Below are 18,073 nucleotides of genomic sequence, written 5' to 3' on the forward strand. Positions count from 1 at the left end.
TGAACTAAAAGTACTATGCAGGTTGAAGATAATATATTTTAAGGTAGAATATATCACCTATTCCTCAAAACTGTTTTGTAAAGTGATTCAAAATGCATTCCCACCCTGTTTTCTTTATTGTTCTAATATCTCATTAGGCAGGGCTGGTCATTCAGGATTGCCTTTAAATATTTAATATACTGGATTACTTATGTGTGTTTATTTATGTATGTGCATGTAATGTTCCAAGTTATATTTCAATCAGATCGATGCTAAAGTACGTTAGTCTGATAGATAATCTACCAGTAACGACTACTATGACCCATAGTAACATGAAACGGTTCAGGAGAGGAAGAGAAGGGACTGATAGATGCAAGTAGAACTTCAGGTTTTACAAGAATCTAGCATTTAATTCAACTGTTCTGAAAAATATTAAGGTTACTTTAGTGGAAATGTGATATCAGAAAAGTAGTATATAATGCCTTATCATTTGACAGACCTTCCTACATATCTCATCCCCTTTTAGTATCCTTGTAGTATTAATTTGCTATTGATTTGTATAAAAGGCTGATACACATGCCACCAGAACTGTTTTCTGAAGATTAGCTCTGTCCAGTAGAAAAATGGAATTTTCCACGAACTTTTTGAAGCCCCCTTGTATAAGCAATATATGTAATTTAAAATTTTCTAGCAATCACATTCAAAGTAAAAAAGTAAACACAGTAAATTGTAAAAAAACTTTTATAATATATTTAATCCAGTATAGCCAAAATACTATCATTTCAACATGTAGCCAGTCAAATAGAAAAACTTCCTAATGAGATATATTGCATCTTTTTTTTTCTCACTATTTTTGAAATCTGCTGTGTACATTACAATTTCAGCACACCACTAGCCATATTTCAAATGCTCATTGGCTTGTTGGGGTATCTAGACATTGTCATGATATGTGTTAAAATCCTAACATGAAATTGCACCGGTGTAACCTTTGGAGCTAGATCAACTTGGTTGTGAATTCCTACTCAGCTGCTTGTCAGCTGTGTGGTCTTGGGATAGATAGTCTCTTATCTTTTGTAAGTGTTCAAGTGCCTTTGGTATGAGAATTTTTAACCTGGCATAAGCAGGACTCTTCCTCCTCCTTTTTATAAATGTGTTAATACCTTCTCAAAAAAGAGTTGGGGGGTAAATTTTATTAAATTTATTATCCAAACTATTGATACCATCTTATGCTATTTGGAGTCCTGGTGTGGCACTGGACTGCTAACCGCAATAACAGAGTTTCAAAGCCACCAGCTGCCACTCCTCGGAAACCCAATGAAGGGTCACTATGAGTCAGAACCAACTCAGTGGCACTTAACTACCACTACTACTATGCTACTTGGTATCAGATACTGTTTTTTGTTTTCTTTTTTTATTCTCTTCATTTACACATGAAGCCAAATCTTAGAATATAGAATCTAAAAGTTGCTCAATAAATTAGCGAATGAGTTTTGTTATATCAATTATTTGAGTATTGGTATGAGTAGGGTTAACCTGGGAACGTTCAAAAAGGATTCTTCTGCCCTCTGGAATTTTATATCATGAGATTACAAGTTTAAAATGGAGCTCTGTGTATTACTCTTGCTTATTTAAACTCCATGTAGCCTGAGTTTGAAAATGTTACCAGGTGACACATTTCCTTAACTTTTAAATATTTTAAATAATTGTACTCTATCTTTCTGTATATATGTTAATGCACCAGACTGCAAAGCCATTTGAACTGCAAGGTTGATGGTTCAAACTTACCACCTGCTCCTCAGAAACCCAATACAGGGTCACTATGGGTCGGAACCGACTCAACGTCACTTAACAACAACAAATATGTTTTTATTTATTAATGAGATTGTTACTACTTGATCCTAGATTATGAACAAGCCAATCATTTATCTGCAGCATAGAAATCTGTCCAAAGATATCTCAAACAACTATAAAAATATTTCTTAAAATAGATACTTATTTTGTTCAGATAAGCACTGGACCACAAGGTCGGTTTGAACCACAAGGCCAGTGGTTCAAACGCACCAACCACTCCTTGGAAACCCTATACTGGGATGCTATGAGTCAGAAAAAACTCAACAGCACATGACAACAGCAGTTACTACCTGTTGGTGTGGTGCTATAGGATAAGCACTAGACCTTAAGGTTGGTTTGAACTGCAGGGTCAGTGATGCAAACACACCAACAGCTCCTTGGAAACCCTATGCAGTATTGTTATGAGTGGTAGCCAACTCAACAACACTTAATAACAATTACAATAGTATTACTAACTGCTTTCCAAAACTGGTACCATGTATCTAAGCCTACAGAAAGTGCTTGAAGAAAAAATTCTTACTAAGTCCTAGAAGCCACATCATACCGAAAATAACATATTTGGTGACTTTAGCAAAAACTTGAATAGCATGGTAACGACTGTATATTTATTCGTCAGGAGATTTAGAATTTTCCTTGTTTGTGACACAGACTTTAAAAAAATCTCTACAGGCCAGTGACGTATCAGGCATATCGGGACTATACCCTGGAGACCGCAGTTCATGCCAGCGGCTGGAATAAGGTATTAACCAAATTATCTTTTTCCTTAAATGATTTTACTGTTTTAATGATAAAGTACCAAAGGAATTGCTCACATTATACAGCAAAAAACGAGTCAAGCTCATTATTTCAAGTATAAAGCCAACTATGTTAGATGGATTCTTCAATTAATACCGAAAAGTCCTGCTTGGCTCCAAAATATGTCTTGCATAGTATGTTATCCTTTCTCCCTCTCTGCTTTGAATTTCCCATAATTTTTCTCTGTTTTAGCTTTCTCTACAGAAAGAATAAGGACTTCAGTTGGGAAACATCATTTTCTGATTCTCTTAAACAAGATGTCATTTGTGTTTTGTCGTATCATTACAACCATCATTGCAGAGGGTAGAATGGATTTTATTAGCTTTAATTGTTTATAATATGGGGCAGATCATGTGGCCTTATATAACTAATTGATGTATTTTTCTTCACCTTAGTACAGACTGTAGAGGCTCTGGTAGCGTAGGGGTTATGAGTCAGGCTGCTAACCTCAAAGTCAGCAGTATGAAACTACCAGCTGATCCGCGGGAGAAAGACAAGGCTTTCTGTTGCTTTGATAATGTTCTGTATTGCCTAGTGTGTCCCATTTGTTAGGTGCCTTTGAGTCAGTTCTGAGTCACAGTGACCCATGTATAACAGAACGAAACCCAGCCTGGTCATGAGCCATCCTCACAATTGTTACATTCCAGCCCATTGTTGCAGTCACTATGTCAGTCCTTTTCTTTATCACTGTCCCTCAACTTTGCCAAGCTGCATCTCCTTCTCCAGGGACTGGTCCCTCCGGGTCCATGTCCATGTCATGTCCATGCCCATAGTAAGTAAGATGAAGTCTTGACATCCTTGCTTCTAAGAGGCATTCTTGCTCTACTTCTTCTGGCAGTCCATGGTATGGTATATTCAGTATTCTCTGCCAACGTTGTAATTCAAAGACATAGATTCTTCTTTGATCTTTCTTACTCAATTTCCAGCGTGGTGACCGAATACTATGGCTTAGGTTAGGTGCATTCTAGTCCTTAGAGTGACATCTTTACTTTTTAACACTGAATATGCAATGATGTCGTATTGTCTTTTAAATTGTATTTTGAAGCCGGCAGGTCAAACCTACTTAGTAAATTGGTATAGATAAAATTTATGGGCTGTGACATTTCATAGAATTGTTAAGGTTCAGGAGGGTGAAATAGTAGATTGATGAGCCCAAATACTTAATTTATGATCATAAATATCCATTGTTCTGAAGGGGCCCTCAGAGCCATAAATTGACAATGGTTGGATTACTTCAGCACCAGACAAACTCATTGATCCCTTAATAAAATATGAAGTTATTAACTTACTATTAAGACTAACCTGTTAGAAACAGGGAGTCCTGTTGTGGCTCTGGGTTAATGCACCAGACTGTGCAAAGCCGTTTGAACTGCAAGGTTGGCAGTTCAAGCTCACCAGCTGGTCCTTGGAAACCCTATACAGGGTAGCTATGGGTTGGAATCAACTCGACAGCACTTAACAACAATTAGAAAAAGAAACCACAGGTGCATATCAGGGGATTAGGTCTGTATGTGGGTAAAGATGAGCCAGTCAATGGAGGTAATCTCTTTTGATGATCAAAAGTGCTTTAGCTCATCCAAAAAAAAAGCTAAAGAGGATAGAGAGAAACACTGTTAACTGATGATATATGGAGGGGATAATAATCAATGTAATGAAACAAGCTATATGAATGGTTGAATGTGAAGCTGATGATGTGCCCTATAAACTTTCACTCAATCCAAAATAAAAACATTTAATTAAAAAAAAAAAATAAGTGTTCTGTTTCCTTTGGATTATGAATTAATTCAAATATAAATTATAATGGATAGAATAAATTTATGCTTTTTTTTTTTTAAAGTGCTTTAGCTTTCTATCACATAAGCTCCTGAAGAAAACAAGTAATTTATATGCACTGTGGGGATTACTATATCTAGTATGAAAGTGACTTACAAAAAGGAATTCAAAAAATAAGCTTATTTGGTTACTTTTTAGACTTAGAAATATGAATAGTGGGAACTCCTAGAACAGATGATTGAGGATCTAGTTTTGTTTTAACAAATTAAAAAAAATTAGATGAGAAAAGGGAGTTCAAAGTAACAGGTTGCTCAGATAATATCAAAGTCTTGTATATAATAAGATACCACGTTAATGGGGATAAAATACAGAATCAACTCATGAAGCTTTTGTTTTGTTTGTGGGCACAAAAATTAGAGGGCAAGAGCACTTAACCATTTAAAGAAAACACTCTGTACTTAAATCAGACCATGGACCCCATTCAGGTCCCTGAAGAGAGTATTCAAATAGGTCAGATGCATCCTCCTGATACATAGTACTGGTTGTCCGATAGTTGTAGGAGGAATCATTTGCCATAACATGTATCACTAAGTAGGGTATTATCAACTCAACAGAAAATATTAGTCCTTGTGTAAATGAAGCTTCTTCACTGTGGTTACTGCATCTCAAGAAAATAGAGTTGAGGTGGAGAAGTTCCGAGGAAGAAGGTGCCATAATGAGGACAGAATAAAAGATTAGTAGATTCTAACCTGGAAATCCATGGAGTTCTGGTAGTGCTACAGGATAAGGCACTAGACCGAAAAGTCTGTTTGAACCACAGGATCGGTGGTACCACATACTCCTCGGAAACCCTATACATACAGGATCTCTATGAGTCAGAATTGACTCCATGGCACTTAACGACAATAGAAAATAATACTTTGTTCCAAATTTACCTCTTCATATATCAAAATGTAGACACTCTAGTTTTAATATACAATAATGATAAATTCACAATCCTCTGTCACGCCTATCTTAATTTTAGTCATGAATCCTATTTCATCTCATTGACTATATTCCTAAATTGTTGTTAAGTGTCATTGAGTCAGTTCCTACCCACAGTGACCCAGTATAGGGTTTCCAAGGAGCAGCTGATCAGCTTGAACTGCTGACCTTATGGTTCAAACCACTTTTCTATAGTGAGCATAAAATATTTGCAGCCCATTTTCTCAAGATAAAATAAAAAGTTACTAACAACTGTTGTTATAATTTATAACTAAAAGCTTAAGCATAAATGACTTTAAAATGATGCATACTAGTGCATTAGAATGTTTTGAGGTACAGAACATGTAGAGTTTAGAAGTTGATAGGAAAACTGATTTACAAGCCATTCCTTAGTGCTTCTGCCAGAGACAAATATTGGTCTAGAGGGAAAACAGTTTTTAGCTGTTTTTCATTTTAACAGTATGACAGGTATTCTTATTGTGGAAAAAATCCAATATCGTTATATTATTCTTTATAACACTCTTAACTCTCCATTATTGTTAAGAAAGGGTTTTCAATATATTTTGGGCTGAAGTTCTTTTAGAATGTTCAGAAATGACAGTTTGTTGCATTCTTTCTTTGAGACATTAATATAGATTACCTGGACTGCTTTTACTTAAAAGCTAAAGATTATTAATATGAAATATAAATTCAATGTTTGTGTGTTTGTCTTCATCTGCAGAAAAATGTCATTTCTCAGTTATTACTTTGGCAGCCCAGTAGCAAGGAACCGAAATTGGTTTAATTTCCTTTTTGCATTCCTTTTCTAGTCGTGTGGAGATCTCTTGATGTTTTAGACAAAAAAAGAAAATAAATGCAAATGGTTAACTGAAAACACTTCGTTCTTTTCAGTATGTAATTTTTTTTGTTTTTGTTTTTTTTAAAGGAGGGCAGGGAGCTCAAGTTATTTTTCATCATAGATTTTGATGATTGTTTCAAATTATTGGGTCGTGGGATTTTCAGATATGGGTAATACTGCTGCTGATGTGACGCTGTAGGATAGCATTGGACTGCTAACCAAAAGGTCAGTAGTTCAAACCCACTAGCAGCTCCTTGGAAACCCTATAAAGGGTCACTATGAGTCAGAATCAACTCGACAGCACTTAACAGTAGTACTATTGCAGCTCTTATAATTATAGATGTTTGATTACTTTTATATGATAGCTCATAATGTTTAAAAAGTCTTTTATTTTTTTAAATAGTTATAAAAGTATATCATAAAAAATGCAAAAAAGGAGAGAAAAGAAAATCTATTTTCTACCCATGCTACCAGTTACCTAGTTTCCCCTCTGTTTAGGCAACCATTGTTACCAGTTTGTTTATGAGTTTACTATAGACTTATACAGTTATATATGTGTGTATATATTTATTTAGTTTTTAAACAAATGATAGTATATGGTACACACTCTTCTTTATCTTGTAGTTCACTAAAGTAAATCCTGGAGATTAGGTCAATAAACAGCCTAACTCTTTTAACTAAGTAATATTTTACAAGATGAGCAAAATTTATTTAACCGACCCGTATTGGGTTGTTTCTAGTCTTTTGCTATTATAAACTATGCTTTAATGAATTTTCTTGTGTCTTTGTTGGTTCACATGTTTCTGTCTTCCCCTGTCTCTCTGTTTTTGATAATTCCCAGACCTGGAATATTGAGTTGAAGGATCTGAGAAGCTCTAAAGTTGTACAGGCTTTGTCAGATTTTCACAATGGAGATTTATATTAGTTACGCTACCACCAGTAGTAGTGTGTATGAATGCCAGTTTCCTCATATCCTTGCCAACATACTGATTTATCTTACAGTTAAAAAATGGTATCTCTGTTTCATTTTTGTTTGCATTTCTCTTATTTTAAATGAGGGTAACTGTATTTTTGGAATCAGGGTGTGGTGCTGTGGTTTAATGCACTGGACTACAAGATTGATTTGAACCGCAAGGTCAGCAGTTCAAGATCACCAGCCACTCATCAGAAACTCTATACGGGGTCGCTATGAGTTGGAACCGACTCAACAACACTTAACAACAAACTGTATTTTTATGTGTAGGGTCCATTTTTTTCCCCTTTCTTGGGAAATATCTTTTTTTTTTTTTTGCTCATTTTTCGATTGATACATTCCCGTTTACTGAATTATAAGATGCATTTAATATTCATCTATTTTTAAAGTGTCTTCTAGTTTTTTTTTTCAATGTTTAAAAAAAAAACTTTAAGGTAAAGATTAAACAAATGGGAGAATTTAGAGAAACCAGATTTTTCACTCGTGCTCCTTGATTGCATTCTTTGTTCCTTTGGTAGATGGAAAATAAGAGATTTAGAGGTACATGATTAAATGGTCTTTCTTTCGATGATTCTTAAAATCCTGTTTTAAATGATCTTAATGTCAAAGTAAGTCCTGGTGTGGCACTGTGGGATAATGCACTGACCTATAAGGTGGCTAGTTTAAGCTCACCAGCTGCTCCTTAGAAACCCTATACAAGGTCACTATGAGTCAAAACTGACTTAATGGCACTTAACAACAGCAGTATCACATAGTTTTTAAAGGTCATATTTTCTCTTTAAAAAATATGAATGCTAGTTAATATTTAGTAATTTAAAGATTTTATGTTTTAGTTAAATGTGTGCTATTTTAATAGTATGTAAGGAAAAGATACCAAATTTACTAAGATCAGAGATAGGTTTTATTGTATATGATGACTTTTAAAAACTACAAAGTTATTAGAAGAAAACATTTGAATAAATCTCCATGACCTTAGGTTAGGTTATGATTTCTTGGATATGACACAAATAGCAAGTGACAAGTCAAAAAGATGGGTACATTTGACTTCCTCGTTTAGAACTTTTTCACTTCAAAAAACACTATAATAAAGTGAAAAGGCAATCCACAAAATGTTTGCAAAAGGTCTTATATACAGAATCTATAAGTAACTCAATAAATCTATTTAACAATAGAAAGACAAATAGACTAAAAATAGGCAAAAGATTTTAATAGACATTTCTTCAGTGAAGAAATGTAGTAGGCACATGAAGATTCTCTACACTGCTGGTGTTGGTGAGCTGTGCAGTCGGTTCCAACTCGTAGCCACCCTGTACAGGGTTTCCGACACTGTAAATCTTTACAGGAGCAGAAAGCCTCATCGTTCTCTCATGGGACAGCTGGTAGTTTCGAACTGTTGACCGTGAGATTAGCAACCCAATTCATAACCACTATGCTACCAGAGCAGCCCATAATGATGTAGCTGAGTAGTTGAATATATAAAACAAATGATATGAATTTCAGGGTATTTTCTGATTCTCTCTCATCTTTGCATTGAAGATTTTGGTGCCTTTGATTTTGCTAAAGCAAATGCTTCTGGAGTTGACAAGACGTGGTCAAGAACCCCTGAGTGCACTGCTACAGTTTGGCGTCACATATCTGGAGGACAATGCAGCCGACTATATCATTCAGCAAGGTGGCTGGGTATGAGCATTCAATAGTAACAATATTAGTATAGTTAAAATGAAATTATCACAGTTTTACTTATAATAAATTGATGTGACATTTGAAAATAGTAGTTTTTAAGAACAAAACATTCAAGCATACCAAAATACATGAATAAATTAGGGATGAGGAATAATAAAATGAATACCTGTATATCTACTTTCCCAGTCCAGGGAAAGAACACAGCCAACACTTTGGAATCTCCTTACATGATACTCCTAGATTTCAGCAGGCTTCTACCCACCCCATTCTGAATGTTGTGTTTTATTGTTGTTTAGCCCCACATGGGTATATATCCCTAGACACTATTATTTTGTCTATTTTCCAGTGCGATTGTACTATATATATATAGTAACTTGTCTTTCATTCAATTCTTTGGTTTTAAAATTCCCCTAGATAATGTTTGTTAACTTCTTTTTCTCTCTCACTCCCCTGAGGAGCTTTTTCAGACATTTGTCCCCCTAATCATCTCCCTTCTCCTCTTAAGTAATACCGCAGATAAAAATTTGCTTATGTACTATCTATGCCATTCAGTATTTCTAGTTTATCATTGATAATTATCTTTTCATTTATTTAATTCTTTTATAAAGCCTCAGTAATTTCTGTATTTCTTTCACAGAAGTCTTATACTTGTTTCATTATACATATTCTTGAGAACTGGTTTTTCCTTGCTAGTATATAGAAATGTAGTAGACTTTCCCACATTGATTTCAGGTCCAGCAACTTTCCTGAATTCTCTTATTATGATTATTTATCTCTTGGTTCCTTTGGGCTTTATATATAGGTAGTCATACTAGCTATGAATAAAGTGGGTTTTTATCTTTATGATTTTAAAAAATATTAAAAAAAAGTTATTATGCCAACCAAGACCTCTAGTAAAGTACTAATAGAATGTGTATAGCAAACATCCTTGTCTTTTTCCTGATGTTGAAAAGTAAAGTTTTTAAGTGTCTCACCATTAGTGTCAGTGAGTGAGGTTAACCTGAAATTTTAATTGTCAGTGAATGAGTTAGCCTGTCATTTTTCCTGTCTGGTTTCAGTATTAAGTATGTGCTGGCTTCATAAAAGAATTTAGAGGTGGGAGAACATTTCTCCTTTTTCTGTACTTTGGGATAGTTTCTGTAAACTTAGAATTATTTATTCCTTGCTTGATATAATTTGCTTGTGAAATATTTTAATGTTTTTTCCTAGATTTTCTGATTTGTTGATATAGAGCTTTTGATTTTGACTGGAGAGCACATTATATTTTCATTGCTAAAATCATCTTATGTTATTTCCTTTTTTTTTTTAATGTTTTATTGTGAATTATATGATAGTTTACATGGGAGAACTTTAGTTTTACATTCATTCCATCGTATATCATCTCATTGCCATGGTTCCTATCCCCTCCATGCATCATCAACCACCCAAAGGGTATATCCCAGAAACCCACCCCCTACACTTCCCCCTCCTCCCCCCAGTTTTCGGCCCACAGTCCCTTTCCCTCTCTGGGTCCAAGGTCCCCAGTCGCTTCATCACTCCACGTCATCATCTGTCTCTATCTCAGGCATCTCTGTTTCTCTGGGTAGGGTCCTGCTCTCAGCTCTTCTCCGTTGATGGTCCCAGAGGCCTCCGCTCCTATCCTGGAGAATTAATCACTCCCTTCCTTTTTACAAAACTTCTACCTTTGCATTTGCAACCCTTATAGTCCGTCCTGATAAGCATTACCCATCTGTATCTCCTTTCATCAGCTCTGCCCAGACAAATTGAATAGTACCTACTGGAGCTTCTGCCTTCCGCCATGCTCCCTAGCACCAGGTTCCCTCTTGAAAGCTTGTAAGCCAGTCACTTCTTGCCTTTGTAGTCCCCTCCTCCCCATTTGAGTATCCAATGTCCAAGCTGCCCTTCTCCATCCACTCTGTGTGTGTGTGGGTGTGTGAATGTTTCTTGCTGTAAGGATTTGTTCCCTCTTTTGAGTCGCTGCACCATAGGTATAGGTCAAGTTCATCAGACTGTATCAGCTCACTCTTTTTTTTTTTCTTTTCTTTTTCCCCTCTTCTTTCCTTTCCTGGTTGAGCTCCGATCATCCAGTCATCCGGTCCAGGTCACGTGGGTCTACTTCCTTTTTTAGAAAACCTTTTATTTCAGAGAATTTTGAGCATATATGCTTGATTGGACTCCTGGCGTGGTGCTGTAGGATCAGCACTGGTCTGTGAACCACAAGGTTGGCAGTTCACACCTTGAACTTTGGAAGAGGTAGGGAATGCCGGGCCCATGAGCTGTGTAAGCCTGTGAAATCATTTGGTATGGCCCTGCCAAGGCAACTTCAGGTGAAACTCAAAATTCAATAAATCTAGGAGCTTTTTTTCATAGCAACATAAATTTATATTAAGTAATGTTATAAATACCCAAATGGCCCTTGGTAGAAAAAAGGTTCCCCACACCTACTCTATGGAGTCCTGGTGTGGCTCTGTGGGCTAGTGGTTCAGACTGCAAAGTCATTTGAACTGCAAGGTTGGTGGTTCAAGTTTACCAGCTGCTCCTTGGAAACCCTATACAGGGTCGCTATGGGTTGGAATTGACTTGATGGCACTTCACAACAAAAACAACACCTACTCTGTAGGGTTGCTATGAGTTGGAACCAACTCAGTGGTACTTAATGATGACATATTTGAAGAAGACATTATAACGAACCCCTGTTACTCCAATAGCCATAACCAATTATGTCTTAGTCTCACCTTGAGCACGTCCCCTCTTAGTAATATTTTGAAACAAAATCCAGATGTTGCGTAATTTACATATAACAATTTCAGAATAGATCTCTGAAAGATCAGAATTTTCTTATTTTAGCATGATTATAATACCATTATCACATAAAAATAAAAATGTTTTAATCATTTTTATTTATCAAATATCTGCATTCAAATTTCCAAATGACTCAAAAAATTTTAATTTCTACAATTTATGGAAGGAACTACATGCATAATTTATCCTTAATTTCTTCTTACTTTTGTTTTTAACATGCAAAGATCCTAAGTATTTAGTTTGTTGAGTTCAGACATATGTATAGACTTGTGTCACAACTATACAATGCAAGATAGGGAACATTTCTCCCACTCCAGGAAGTTTTCTGGTGGCCCTTTGTACATCTGTTCTGAGAGATTGCTATTTTGTAGATAACTTCAAAGAAGCAACATTCATTTATGCTTTTATATCTTTTCTAAGGGACCCTGGTAGCGCAGTGGGTTAAGTGTTAGTCTACTAACTGCATGGTAGCCATTTCAAACCCACCAGCTGCTCCTCATGAGAAAGATGCAGCCGTCTGCTTCTGTGAACATTTACAGTCTCGGAAACCTATGGAGCAGCTCTGCTGTCCTGTAGGGTGGCTATCAGTCAGAATCAACTCCATGGCAGTGAGTGGGCTTTCATATCTTTTCTATTCTATAACTTCTGCTTTGATCTGTACCTTCTTCCTGCTTTCTTTTTTTTTAAAAAAATACTTTATTGTGAATTGTTTATAGACAACTTCATCAGTTTTTACATTCAACAAATCACATACTTTGTTTCATTCCGTCTACTTTCTTTAGGTTTATCTTGTTTTTTTTCCCCTAAAATTTCTTAAATTGATTGCTTAGTTCATTAATTTTCAACCTTTTTCATCTGTCGTAAGTATTTAAGGCTATGCATTTTACCACGTTAACTGTATCACATAAATTTTCTGGATATATCAGGTGGTTTTTTTTTAATTGTTAAATTATTTTTTAAATTTAATTACAGTGTGTTCTTTGAACCTTGAATTCTTTAGAAATATATTTTGCGTTCCCCAAAAAAACTTTCAAGGGTTTAAAAATTACGTTATTGTTACTAATTTTCATTAAAAAACATGGTCTACAAATCTGCTGCCCAAGACTTTTTTAGAGTGTTGAAAAGCAAAGATGTCAGCTTGAGAACTAAGGTGCGCCTGACCCAAGTGATAGTATTTTCAATAAACTCATATGCATGTGAAAGCTAGATAGTGAATAAGGAAGACCATAGAAAAATTGATGCATTTGAGTTATGGTGTTGGAGGAGAATATTGAAAATGCCATGGGCTGCCAAAAGAACCAATAGATCTGTTTTGGAAGAAGTGCAGCCAGAGTGCTCCTTGGAGGTCAAGATGGCCAAACTTCGTGTCTCATACTTCGCGCATATTGTCAGAAGGGACCAGTTGCTGGAGAAGGATATCATGTTTGGTAAGGTGGAGGGCCAGAGAAAAAGAGGAAGACCCCCAATGAGATGTACTGGTACAGTGGCAACATTGATGGACTTCAAGTGTGGCAACAGTAGTGAGATTGGCCCAGGATCGGGCAGTGTTAAGTTCTGCTGTGCATAAGGTCGCTATGAGTCAGTACTGACTCTATGGCACCTAACAACAACAACAACAGTAAGTATATGGAGTACTAGTCTGATACTGTAGGTTAAGCACTGGACTGAGAACGCTAGGTCAGTTGTTCAAATCCACCAGCTGCTCCTTGGAAACTGTATACAGCTGGAGTGAGGAACATTTTTTTGCTAAAATTTATTATATCATTTGTGGGTCATACAAAATTATCAACATAAAAATTAGCCTGCTATATTTGATTAACTCACCCATAATTGGAAACCCTGTACTGAGTCGCTATGAGTTGGAACCGACTCCACGGCACATAACAACAACAACAATGTGATGGTGTAAACCCACCAGCCGCTCTTTGGAAACCCTGTACTGGGTTGCTGTGGTTTCAAATTGTCAGTTAACAATGAGAACAGCTATGTGATGGTTGAAACTGTGGTTACCTTGGCAGGGCTAGACAAATGATTTCACGGGCCTTACACAGCCCATTGGCTGGACATTCCCCGTCTCTGCTACACAGGGTCACTATGAGACTTGATAGTGATACAAGTCAAGACAGAACTGACTTGATTGCACTTAACAATAGTAGTATATGGTTAGTTAAAAACACATGTGCTGCTGCTTGAGATGGTTAAACACTGGCCACTTCTTTTTGGTACAATGTCTCTGTATGTAGTTTTCATCTTCTTTTAATGCTTTCTGCATCATTCAATGTTTTGCTCATAGAATCCTTCATTAGTGCAACTGCAAGCTGGAATTTTTTTTTCAATTCTTGCAGCTTGAGAAATGTTGAGCGTGTTCTTCCTCTTGGGTTTCTAACTCCATGTCTTTGCACATCTCATTAGAATGCCTGACATGTGGCTTAGAGGAATGTATATTCTACAGTTAATTGATGCAGACTTTTCATATGTTCATTCAAACAGTATTATTGATAATCATGTGGTTTAAGGTTTTTATATTACTACCCATTTTTTGTCTAATTGACCTGTCATTATTGAGAGAGGCATGTTGAATTTGTTACTATGGTGATAGATTTTCAGTTATCATTTTAGTTCTGTCAGTTTGGGTCTTATATGTTTACAGGTCATTTTGCTGGGTTACTATAAATTATAATTATTAATTCTTCTTGGTGAATTAAACCTTTTGTCATTGTAATTATGGTCTTAGTCCCTAAAAGTAGGTTTTTGTTGGTCTTAAAACCTATTCTTATTTTTTTACAACATTTTATTATGAGTTTGGTATAGGTTTACAGAGCAGATACATCATAAGTTTTACATTCCACAATTCATACATATTTTGCTTTATCTCACTGATTGCAGTTCCCTCAATGTAAGATCACTCCTCCCACATCCTCCCCATGCTTGCTTCCAATCTTACTTTCCTAACCCTTCTGAACTTTGTCCTTGGGTAGATGCTACCCGTTTGATCTTAAATGGTTGCTTATTGTAAGGTGTACATACCTCACTGGTGTTACTGTTCCCCTTATACACCTGTCTATTGTTTGGCTGAAAATTTGGTGAAGGGTAGTTTGGTTAGGTGATATAGGTGATGTATCTTCTGATATGAAGTGTCAGCATGAGTCATCTTTAAGGTAATTTGTGTTAAGCACTGCATTTGTTGTTGTTAAGTGCTGTTAAGTCAGTTCTAACTCATAGTGACCCTGTATAAGGTTTATGAGGCCATCCATCTCTGTGGGAGCAAAAAGCCTCATCTTTCTCCAGTGGAGAAGCCAGTTGGCTTGAAGTGCCGACATTGTAGTTCAGTCCAGTGCTTATTATACAGAGCCACCATGCTACATTGGCAGCTCTTAATATCATCACACCCTCCTTATGTGGTTCTGTGGGATAAAGCACTGGACTACAAGGTTAGTTTGAACCATAAGGTCAGCAGTTCAAACTCACCATTCGCTCCTTGGAAACCCTGTTACAGGGTCATTGTGAGTTGGAAATGACTTGATGGTACTTAACAATAATCCTTCCAGAGTAGAATATTTTTTTTTAAACTGCGTTTTATTTTTGTTGTTTTATTGAGAGCATATACCAATGTAACAATTTCTCCTTTGACAGTTAGTTCAGTGATCTTGAACACATTCTTCGAGTTGTGCAGCCATTCTCACCCTATCTTTCTGCGAAGTTTCAGAGGAGGATCATTTTGACTCTGTGGTGTTGTATATCTATTATAAAAGCTTGAATTGCTATTTCCTTAGGTAATGTGTTTGTCTTTAGTCACTCAAACACATTAAGCAAATTGTCTAGCTTACAAAGTGAAACTAGTTTTGAAAGCCTATAGAAAACAAGAAGGTGCTGTCGGTCGCAGTCTTTTGAATGACCGTAGTCATTGCAGAGAATAATACTACAGGGAGCCACCAGGTTACCAATGTACAACATACAGACAACTCCTCTGGCCATTTAATGCAGGTCTTCAAATGAGTGCTGTCATCACCAACAAAGCAAAACAGGAACAGAGTTAAGTTATGCAGTTTGGTTGACTTGTCATGATAACTGGCAGAAATTATAGGTTGAAGCTCTGCAATGGGAGACTTGGAAGAGGTGTAGTGAGCCTTTTCAGGAGCCTGATCCGTGAGATTAGTTTATTGGCAGAACTGTGGAAAACTAGACACATTCAAAGTTGCACAGTTGGCTATCCTCTCTGAACTGGGCACCAGTTTGAGTGGGACAATGCTGTTTCACAGACCTGCTTTAATATTACGTACATTTGCCCTACCTTTGAAACAATTAAACAAACCTGGTGTGGCGCTGTAGTATAAGCACTGTACTGCTACCTGCAAGGTCAGCGGTTCAAACCCAACAGCTGCTCCTAGGAAGTCTTACACGGGTTTATTGTAAGTTAGAACTGACTTGAGGGAACTTAACAACTCAAAAGCAACACTCAAAAAAAGATTGGTCACTTTCATTTGCTGCACATGCAGATTTTAGATGATTGAAAAGACTTGGAAACTTTTCTTGTACTGACTCACCAAAAACATCCACTGGTGGTGCAGTGAGCTCTATGCTGGGCTGCTAACTGAGTGATGGGCTATGACGATATACAGCCTCACCAACCTTATGGGGCAGTTCTCCTTCATCCTGCAGGCTCCCTAAGTTCTTTCCCTGCAGTAAGGCTCAGTGACAGCCACACATACCTGTTCCCAGTCATCTCCAAGATGGTAGCAAGTACATATGGGTCTCACATGTGTAACCGGGTGACTGTTGCCTGTTGTTTCTCTGAATCATGAACCAAAAGGCTAGATACAGTCAGTCTGTGACCATACCATCCTAAATAAACATACCTGATCTCGTCAAAGAAGATAGGTATAGTAGCTTCCTAGGCTGATACAGCAAATGATCACAGGTTTGTTGGCTTAAAACAACAGAAATTTATTTTGTCACACTTTGGAAGTCAGGAGTCTATAATAAAGGCCACACTCCCTCTGAAGTTCCTAATGAAGAATCCTTCCTTGTCTCTTCCATTTTCTAGTGGCTCCTGGTATTCATTGGCCTCTGGCGGGGTTACTAATCTCTGCCGCCTCCTTCCAATGTCTGTGTTCTTTCCTCCTCTTATAAGGACACTAGTCATTGGATTAGGGCCTACCCTGGTATAATTAATTATATTTGCAAATATTCTGTTTTCAAATAAGGTCACATCCTGAAGTTCCAGATGCACATGAATTTTTAGGAGGCACTATTCAAACCCTTTGTCTTTATATAATAAGTGCTTATTTGGATTTCTGCACATAGTTTTGATTTTTCTATGACCTATATTTTGTGATTCTCATTCTTAGCATATTTGGGATGATTTTTCCTTTGTACTGGTTTTGAGAAGAGCACTTTTTGAAGTTTAGATGTAACATTACAGGTTAGAGTTTAAAGTGATCTCAAGTTGGGACTTTGATTTTTTAAAGCGACATACATTATTTTGTCATTAGTTACTTCAATCATGAGCATTGTTCCTCAAACATGGACTTGGGTACTATGTTGTTAAGTGCCATTGAGTTGGTTCTGACTCATTCCGACCCTGTATACAATTTCCGAGGGTTTGAACCGCCAGCCTTGCGGTTCAGACTGACATTGCAGTCCACTGCTAATTGTACGGCGTCACACCTGGACTCTGAGGTCATATAGTATGGCTTCTACTTAAAAAAATCAGCCAATGAAAATCCACAATAGTCCATTGTGCCGTGAGATCAGTATGAGTTGGAGATGACTTGAAGGTACCTAATAACAACAATCTGTACTTCAGATATAAAAAAGATTATTGACCTTTTGAGGATTCCTACCTACGGATGCTAACATTTGAAGACTAAACATATTCCTGTATGCCGTACAGGGAATATGGAAGCTGAGGCTAGTGTTCCTTAGGACAACAATCACAGGCATACCAAATCATGTTCATTCTCTTGGCTTTCTCTTGAGAAGCAGAATGACCTAGTAGTGGTTACTCTTGTGTAACTGTGTAGCCTTAGGTTACTAATGAAATAATTGTCCATTTTGTAATGATCTTGTGAAGAATAATTAGTTAATGTCTGTAATGCTGCTTAAAACCTTCAGGAATTAATTTTCTATATATGATTGTTGCATCTATATGCTTGGTGCAGAAAATAGGCAGTGCTACACCATTCCCCCTACAACCCTTTGTGTTCCTCAGTTGGGTTCAATAATCCATTACAGTGGCCACAGAACTCAGAGACAACACTAACAGTTATGGGGTTTATTAGGAAAGTTAACAGGTTACAATACAGAATCAGAGAAAAAATGCTCAGGGCCCTGTTGTTCCAGTCAGCTGCTGATAAATGCACACAGGACACAGCACTCCAGCAAAAGATTTAGCC

General features: G+C 36.7%; 1 protein-coding gene across 1 annotated transcript in view; it reads left to right on the top strand.

Annotated features, from left to right (window-relative positions):
• The window catches only part of BCL2L13 (BCL2-like 13 (apoptosis facilitator)), a 102,765-nt gene that overhangs the window by 63,062 nt on the left and 21,630 nt on the right, over positions 1-18,073 (top strand). The window contains exons 5-6 of the mRNA XM_006862782.1: positions 2,500-2,569; positions 8,730-8,873. Of these exons, the coding sequence (XP_006862844.1) occupies positions 2,500-2,569; positions 8,730-8,873 (214 nt within the window). The remainder of the gene's footprint in view (positions 1-2,499; positions 2,570-8,729; positions 8,874-18,073) is intronic.

Source organism: Chrysochloris asiatica, unplaced genomic scaffold (assembly GCF_000296735.1).
Source record: "Chrysochloris asiatica unplaced genomic scaffold, ChrAsi1.0 scaffold00050, whole genome shotgun sequence".
Taxonomy (NCBI): domain Eukaryota; kingdom Metazoa; phylum Chordata; class Mammalia; order Afrosoricida; family Chrysochloridae; genus Chrysochloris; species Chrysochloris asiatica.